The sequence below is a fragment of the Nomia melanderi genome, chromosome 11, assembly GCF_051020985.1.
Source record: "Nomia melanderi isolate GNS246 chromosome 11, iyNomMela1, whole genome shotgun sequence".
In the NCBI taxonomy this organism is placed as follows: Eukaryota; Metazoa; Arthropoda; class Insecta; order Hymenoptera; family Halictidae; genus Nomia; species Nomia melanderi.
The window spans coordinates 12,011,482-12,020,067 of NC_135009.1; the positions used below are offsets into that span (position 1 = coordinate 12,011,482).

At 29.1% G+C, this 8,586-nt stretch overlaps 2 protein-coding genes across 7 annotated transcripts; one reads left to right on the forward strand and one right to left on the reverse strand.

The window, feature by feature from the left end:
* Positions 1-224: 224 nt before the first annotated feature.
* On the reverse strand, positions 225-4,139 carry pix (ATP-binding cassette sub-family E member 1 pix). 2 transcript variants are annotated; one of them, XM_031985157.2, is made up of 9 exons: positions 3,893-4,139; positions 3,236-3,469; positions 2,928-3,143; positions 2,643-2,850; positions 2,376-2,562; positions 1,898-2,304; positions 1,490-1,802; positions 1,168-1,402; positions 225-1,031 (listed from the first exon to the last, which is right to left on the reverse strand). In XM_031985157.2, the coding sequence occupies exons 2-9, from the start codon at positions 3,446-3,448 to the stop codon at positions 984-986; spliced, it is 1,827 nt and encodes a 608-aa protein (XP_031841017.1). In that variant the 5' UTR covers positions 3,449-3,469; positions 3,893-4,139; the 3' UTR covers positions 225-983. The 2 variants fall into 2 exon arrangements, with proteins under 2 accessions (XP_031841017.1, XP_031841016.1); XM_031985156.2 differs by having other exon boundaries at positions 3,930-4,134.
* Positions 4,140-4,364: 225 nt separating this feature from the next.
* Positions 4,365-6,999, forward strand: Arfip (ADP ribosylation factor interacting protein arfaptin). 5 transcript variants are annotated; one of them, XM_031985160.2, is made up of 6 exons: positions 4,365-4,501; positions 5,056-5,244; positions 5,332-5,499; positions 5,570-5,891; positions 5,977-6,154; positions 6,225-6,979. In XM_031985160.2, exons 2-6 carry the CDS (start codon positions 5,073-5,075, stop codon positions 6,375-6,377), a joined length of 993 nt encoding a protein of 330 aa, XP_031841020.1. In that variant the 5' UTR covers positions 4,365-4,501; positions 5,056-5,072; the 3' UTR covers positions 6,378-6,979. The 5 variants fall into 5 exon arrangements, with proteins under 5 accessions (XP_031841020.1, XP_031841019.1, XP_076228196.1 ...); XM_031985159.2 differs by having other exon boundaries at positions 4,370-4,501; positions 5,069-5,244; positions 6,225-6,999; XM_076372081.1 differs by having other exon boundaries at positions 4,399-4,505; positions 6,225-6,990.
* Positions 7,000-8,586: the final 1,587 nt, after the last annotated feature.

Consider the following 8,586-nt stretch of genomic DNA (forward strand, 5'->3'; position numbering starts at 1 on the left):
TGTAATAAATAACTTAGGTAAATAAGGACTTGACCTATTCAAATATTCATTCACGATAAATAATGATAATTGGATAAGGGAAGATAATGAAATTGGCACTTAGTTTATCTTCTCATGGTTATATTTATACCCGGAAATACAATATTCCCATTCATTATACCTTTCTTTTCATAGTTTATAGTTGAAATTATTTTCAAAAAATTTCATTTGAAATTCCAGCAATATGAATGAAAATAATTTTATTCTTTTACGATTTCACATGTTACAATTTCAGAGGAACATTTTTTGTACAGAGTATTGGCGATTACAAACAATACGAGTCATTTCAATCAAAATCCTTTCCTTATACGGTGATATTAACAAAAATCTTCTTTTCGAGTGATAACTGCAATTTACCGATTACATGTACAGTCCATATAAAACCGTAAAATTGTTGAGTTCGAAATAATTGATCAAATGACTGCTCCATTTTCCTTTTTAAACTCCATTTGTATTTATATTTCACGTTGCATAGCAGTTGTACATGTAAATATGCTGGGATATTTGATTTTTTTAACTTTGTTACAGATGAAAAGAGATAAATTACTATTTATACAAAAAAAAAAGAAATGCATTGTATTTGTATGATATATCGGTTTGGAAATGCGATTTATCACGCACGTCGATGAATATAAATAAATTTATCATGGCAATATGTTATACAAAAATACGTTTGTATTTCTCCTGAAATGAAATTTCCTTTCTGTCGTAATACACTTCACGAGACTTGCTTTTATATATTTACTAAAATAAATATATTATACAAGTAGAAGAACTGACGTGCCGAAACGAATAATATTTTGAGCAAACGCAAAACATGCGTCACCGATATTTAATATATTGTAAGAATTCTATTCCCGGCTTTTAAAAGTATAAAGATTTACAAAAATTCCTTCACAGTATTTCATATAAGCTGCTATTCAACTCGTTGTCGAGATCACATCTCACTCCTCTAGGAAGAAGTATTGTCCTGCTCGTTTTTGCTCCAAGTCCTGTAAACAGTATAATCATAATTATTCTAAATGAAGTATATTGCTTATAGATATTACCGATATTGCAACGATATTAACGTGTCTCATGAATGAAATCACATGCAAAAAGAAAGAACATTTTATTCAGATCACATACTTTTACAGATTGATTTTTATTAATCCTTGGTCTAAAGTTGTTTGGATCTCTTCTGAAAGTAATGCCTAATAGTTCCAAGAATCTGTTCATGCCATTCAGTAAAGATTGTGGACTATGAGCTACTGTTGCCAATGATGGTGTACCAGAGAATACTATTACGCGATCAGCCAAGTATGTAGCCATGATAAAATCGTGCTCTACTACAAATCCTGTTTTCTTCGCGTGCAGTATAAATCTGAAACAATAATGTAAGTTATAGTAGTCTTCAATACACGTTTTATTGAACATTAATAATGAATATGAAACAATGAATTTTTATTACCGTTTTATCACTTTAGCTGCCACCAAACGTTGCTCGGAATCCAAGTAAGCGGAGGGTTCATCGATCAAATAAACATCAGCCGGTTTTCCAAGACACAGAGCAAGAGCCACTCGCTGCAATTCGCCTCCAGAAAGATTTTGCACCTCTTGATCCATGATGTCGTCTATCTTTAAAGGTTTCATAACGTCCGTCACGAACTGAGGATGTACGTAAGCGTCTCTAATCTTTTCATGCAACAGTTGTCGCACGATGCCTTGAGATTTAGGACTTATCTTCTGTGGTTTATAACTGATATGCAATAGAGGAATACTTCCTATAACAGATAAAATTATTTTACATAGTTACTTCCAATTATATAGCTCAACAGTTATATTGGAACTTGATTAATGCAAATTAAAATTTACATACCAGAGCCATCGTCAGGTGGCAAATTACCAGCCAACATTCTAATAAACGTCGTTTTCCCAGTTCCATTCTCTCCAAGTAACACGAGAATTTCCGAGTCAGTGAACTGACCTTTCTCAACGTTCAATTGAAAGGATCCCATCGTTTTTGTCATTGATGGATATTCATAGTGATTCATGCGTTTCACTTCCTCTTCAGTTGCGCTTTCTGCTACTTTGAAGACAAGAGATTCCTCGCGGAATCTCAGATTCTCAGTGGGAACGAAACCGTCAAGGAAAATGTTTATACCTTCTCTCACAGAGAAAGGCATAGTTACAACACCATAAGCTCCAGGAACACCATAAAGGCAACATATAAAGTCTGATAAGTAATCCAAAACTGACAAGTCATGTTCCACTACTATAATAAACCTATAGAATTTCGAAGACGTTATAAGATATGAGAAAAATGACAAAAAATTACAATCATATTAATTGCTCACTTGTCAGGGTGAATAAGAGATCTGATTGTTAAAGCAGCATTTAGACGTTGCTTTACATCTAAGTATGACGACGGTTCGTCAAACATAAAAATATCTCCGTTTTGAATGCACACCATAGCACAAGCGAATCGTTGAAGTTCTCCACCAGAAAGTGCATCAATGCCTCTGTCACGTATATGCATCAAATCTAAGAAAAATTTAATTAACGAATTATAATCGGGAAAGATTATTCGCTTACTTGTACTTTTTATGCTAATGTTAACTTACCTAACATTTTACAAATGTCTATTTGATTTTTACATTCATCTTTTTTATCTAAAAGTTGTTGCACCGTGCCTTTTACAGCCTTAGGGATTTGATCTACATACTGAGGCTTAATAAGGGCCTTTAAATCATCCTCCAATATTTTGGTAAAATAATTTTGCAACTCGCTACCCCTAAAGTGACTCAAGATTTCAGTCCAGTCTGGTGGATCCTAGATTAATAATTGAAATCATAGATTAATGTAACTTCTATCATTTAAAATATACATGTACATGTAGATATACATACAGTGAATCGACCTAAATTCGGCTTCTGCTTGCCTGCTAAAATTTTAAGAGCAGTTGATTTACCAATTCCATTAGTTCCTACCAAACCTAACACTTCTCCAGGACGTGGAATTGGCAATCTATGTAGTTTAAATGAATTCTTTGAATAACGATGAGTAGTTTCTTTTTCTAAATTACTAGGAAGATTAATAATGGATATTGCCTCAAATGGACATTTCTAAAAACAAAATATTATTAATATTACTATACATTTTAAACAATTACAAACTTAGAATAGATGAATCTTGAACATAAAAAGCTATAATATACCTTAACACAAATACCACATCCAATACATAATTCTTCTGAAATAGATGCTATTTTGCTATTTGGATTAACTTCTATACAAAGTTTACCCATCCGTACAACTGGACAAGATCGTTTACATTCCTGCCTGCATCGTTTTGGTTTACATTTATCTGAATTAACAATAGCTATACGAGTCAGGCGATCTGTTTCCTCCATAGACTTTTTAGGCGGCATGATGATAAATTATCTGCCTGCCTGAAAATTAAATGTAAAAAGCATTTGTATTTAAAATGTACTTGGATTAATATTAATTTACCCCACAGTTGACTTATCAATTCTTCCAAAAATTTTTACTGGGAATTTTATCAAGCAATTAAAAGTCTTACAAAACATTTTAACATATGTTTTATTCATACCCAATTAAAAAGCGGATAGTGAGTTTTCAATTGAAAATACAAATCAGAAAAAAGAATGTAGTTGTCAACATGCTATGCATAAATTCTCATAAATATGTGCACTCAAACGAAACGAAAAATATAGGAAAATGCAATCCCCCAATTTCCTTACGGAATTCTAACCTCGTGCAATTAATTGTAAAATATACTGATAGAATAATATTCCTTAACTATATCGTAAAATTTAAGAAGTTAATTAATTTCAAATACATTATGTCATTACTTCCTTATATTTAATAGGCACGTATACAGCTATGTACCTGTCAAAATCAAAAACGTGGAGGAAACTCCTTACAACCTTTTCGAAGGAGTTTCCGTACTTGCACACCACCGCATGCTTCGATTTTAATCATAGAATACAGAATTGTAGATTATGTACTCGACTCGAAGTACAAACGCATCGTTATCATTCTGTGAATATCTTTTAATCACAATTGCATACAAATAAGGCTTTTCTATTATTATACATTACTTATTATACAATTTTCTATCTATAAATAGTTTATTTTGCAACATAATTTTCAAATCAACATTTATGACATATACAGCGTTGTATCGTGTCTCAAAATTAAAACATTCTTTCTAACTTTTTGTAGGATTCTTATCAACATGTTAATATAAAAGTATTATTCGGTATAATGAAAATATTTACATAACGATAAATAAATACAATAAAATTTTATCAGAAGCTTGACAATCGGGTGTTTCCAAGGGACCTTTGCATTACGCCACCTAGCTTCGTGTATTGCATGTCCCATGAAGCATTATACAGATTCATTCTGAAGTTTTCTGCATATAATAATAGCATTTCCTTATATTCCCTCATTTTTTAGTAAGTATGTATATTCCTTATATGTACCGAAAATGTTGCACTTTCGACTATCAAAAAATGAGTCTTAAAACTTTACAAATTACAATTATTCTAACCGTATTTAGTTTTTAAAACAGGTGTCAAGTGACAGTTCTTGGTGCTTCTTTTATTTCTATTTTTTACCATTAATAAAGTATTAAAGCTTTATACATATATCATAGTATGTTGAGTCATTTTCATATAATTTTTCTATGTAATAATTTTCTATTTGTACATACCAATTGTTAATGACTCGAATGTTATAAAAAATGGCGGTTTCACGTAAACATTTTTCTTCTTTTTCATAATTGTCTGACTACCCCGTAAAATTTAATTGTTTCTCTTACTACTATAAATTCTTATATACCATATACAATTAGAACTTTTCATTTTTATCACTATGTATTTCAATTATATTTTCATTTACATTAGATCATTTATTTAAACACTTACTACTTCAATAATATATTCTGCTTACATATCTTTGAAATATTTGTTCATAAATATAAATAAGTTTTCTTTATATTTATACATAGTTGTTACATTCAGTGGAATGGAGCGAAGTATTCATGAAATGCTGAAAGATGCTCCACCTATAAATGAAAATGATAATGCGGTCCATGGTGGAACTCCTCCTCCTCATGTACCAAACAACTGTAATAATGATACTCAAGGTAGACCTGCTACAATAAATTTAACTTTGGGTAGTCCTACATCACAAATGTGTAAGTAATATCAATGGACTATAATGTAATGTAGATTATTTTATCAAATTTTTAAAAAAACTAAAAATTATTTTTATTTTGTAACAGCTGTAACGGTGTCTCCAAATACACCTATCCAAAATGGTGATACACAAACAATGCGCACTGCTCAAAGTAAAATCGAAAGCATTAAAAATTGGAGTATTTCCACTTACAAGTGCACAAGACAATTAATGTACGAGAAACTTGGAAAAACATCTCGTACAGTAGATTCAGGTAGGTGATCTTTAATGTACTCTGTTTAAATGTTTTTTTATTAAACCATAATTCATTTTTTTATATTTAGAGCTTGAAACACAAATTGATTTATTAAGAGATACACAAAGAAAGTACTGTAATGTATTACGATTATCTAGAGCATTAGCTTCTCATTTTCATCATGTTGTACAAACACAGCATGCTCTTGGCGAAGCATTTTCTGAATTAGCACAGAAATCACCAGAATTGCAAGAAGAATTTCTATATAATTCGGAAACTCAAAGGAACTTAACTAAAAATGGTGAAACATTACTAGGGGCCTTAAATTTTTTTGTTTCTTCCGTAAACACACTTTGTAATAAAACTATTGAGGATACTCTGCTAACTGTTCGACAATATGAAACAGCCAGGTAATGTTCAATTTTATAATAAAAAATGTAAAAATCAAAAATAAGATTTCAATGTTTTAATATTTCATATTAACATCTTTTACAGAATAGAATATGATGCCTATAGGACAGATCTTGAAGCGTTAGCACAAGCTACAAAATCTGATGGTAGTAATGCAGCAAGATTAGAAGAGGCACAGGCTAATTATGAAGAACATAAACAAAACTTTGAAAAACTACGATCGGATGTTTCAATTAAACTTAAATTCTTAGATGAAAATAGGGTATGCTTTTATTTGTTGCTTATATACCATGCTTAATATCTATTATTATTTTGTTATATTTTCATTACAGATCAAGGTTATGCATAAACAGTTATTGTTGTTTCATAATGCAGTGTCTGCTTATTTTTCTGGAAATCAAACTGCATTAGAAGCAACATTGAAGCAATTTAACATAAAAGTGAAGTCACCAAATTCATCTTTACCATCATGGCTCGAACAGTAGTTACATTATAGTGAATAAATGCTAATATTTTGAAGAATATGAACAAAAAGACGCATTCGTCCAAACAAATGTTTCTTCAAACGACGGGAAATGGAACAAGGTAGAACATCTTATTAAATTCTTAAAAATGTGCTAGGAGACGTTGCTATCAAGATATCTGTCAGTTGTTGGTGGTTTCTGGAACAGAAGTATGTTATAATGCAAAACCAGACTGAACTTTTTCTTTTATTTATGTTTTAAATATTGGTCAGTATCATAGATATATGGCACTATGCGTTAATGAATATCAATCATACAATTAACACTTATGTGCAACATTTAATCGTAAATAAGAGTATGTTTGTTGAAGGATTTGGTAAAAATACTCTTAATTCAATAGTAATGCTTATGAAACTATAAAGGCAATAGATATTTAATTTTTATATCTAACTTCTTAGAGAAATTCTAATGTAAATACTTGACAAATGATAAATTGAACTTTAAATTTTGCAGTATGTATAAAACAGTATTAATTGGTTATTTACATTACATTTTGCATCAACATAATGGGTATATTGTCTTTACCCATAAGAGAATTCATAACAATAAAACAAGAAACTTCACAAATTACATATCTTATTTAATTTTGCATTTTGTTATTGCAATCTTCCATAATTCAAGTTTTTGTATGTACTTATACTTAATTTATCTAACTTAAAAAAGAATCAACATTACAAAAAATAACTACTTCTAAAGTATATTTTACATATACATTATATACGTCTTAATTGTTGTATTTAAATATCAGCATTAGTATCATTGTCTTGTACGTATTGTGTTTCTTCATTATATTGTCTTTCTAAAAAGTCAAAAACAATGTGATTTTAAAATCACATTTAAAACAGTGCTTATATTAATATTTAATGTAGTCATTATGATTTAATTAATACATTTCTTTTAACAAAAGAAATTCATTAACAAGTATGTACATGTTAATTAACATACTGCGATAACAAAAATATATATATATATTATATATACATACATACATCATATACACATACAAGAACAATTACGTTAGTAACAATAATGTGTATTATTACAAGATGTAATAAATGACGCGTGATTATGATTTATTTTTCAGAAATACTTTCAAGTATTTGAATAAAAAAATATATATATCTATAAAAGTTTTTATCAATAAAACAGTATTGTTTAAATAAATACAACTATTGGAACGTTTAATAAACTAGTCATACTCTTTAAGTAAATGATTATAAATTAGATGAATTAAAATTATAGTTTACATTTTCTTTTATGTGTGTTAACATTATTGATGACTGTATCTTTTACTTCAAAACAATAGTATATCGAATCTCTATTAAAGTATTATAAATCTTTATGCTTCATACATAGAACACGTTTTTAGTATAGGTAAAATAAATGTATGTACATTGCCGCCATTGTTTGTTGCTTACACTCATAGTTTACGTTAGCATCGATAGTAAATTAAGTTAAATAAGAAGAAACCTAATCTATTAATATTATATCATCAATACGTTTTATCGTAATTTTGTAATAAATTCCTTCCAATGTGATCACAAAGTACATTTTTAATACGTGTAAAACAGTGAATGTAAGTGGATGGTATATGAAAAATGTATGCAATTTGCCATAATTTAAACATTTTCGTAGGTTTTCATATCTATGAATTTGTTCTTATCTCTGGGACACTAATAGAAGTGACAGAAATAATGTAATTTATATTTATGTATCAAGCAACCTTGGAATTTCTATACATATTAAAAAATTTACTATGATCATACAGAAAACACATTCCATTATGCAACAAATTTTGGTTAAGATATGCTTAAGCCATTACAACATACTGTAATAAAACGAAACTCAAGAGTCTTATATTTATTAATTACTAGTAAGCATAAAAATCAATATTGAATAACTTGCATTATTAAGGAATGCAATTTGAGCACTTTTTAATTTATAAAACGTATTGTAGCTAATATATTATGTTCCTACTCATAATGTTATTGTGTGTATATTATGTGTATACAAACTCCTAATAATAAATGAATGCTTATATACTTTGTTTTGTACAGAGTTTTGATTGCTTATTAACAGAGGCAGTATTCAGTCATTCAATTATTAACTTAAAATTAATATAATTATAAAAGACTAATAAATTACAATCTGTTGCATATAATTAGACACT

Coding starts and splice junctions, on each gene's coding strand:
- pix (XM_031985157.2), bottom strand. CDS start 3,448: ATGCCGCCTAAAAAGTCTATGGAGGAAACAGATCGCCTGACTCGTATA. Junction 2,851..2,927: donor CGAATTTAGGTCGATTCACT/GTATGTATATCT, acceptor TTATTAATCTAG/GATCCACCAGACTGGACTGA. Junction 1,803..1,897: donor GCCACCTGACGATGGCTCTG/GTATGTAAATTT, acceptor TATCTGTTATAG/GAAGTATTCCTCTATTGCAT.
- Arfip (XM_031985159.2), top strand. CDS start 4,419: ATGTCCCATGAAGCATTATACAGATTCATTCTGAAGTTTTCTGCATAT. Junction 5,245..5,331: donor TAGTCCTACATCACAAATGT/GTAAGTAATATC, acceptor ATTTTGTAACAG/CTGTAACGGTGTCTCCAAAT. Junction 5,892..5,976: donor CGACAATATGAAACAGCCAG/GTAATGTTCAAT, acceptor CATCTTTTACAG/AATAGAATATGATGCCTATA.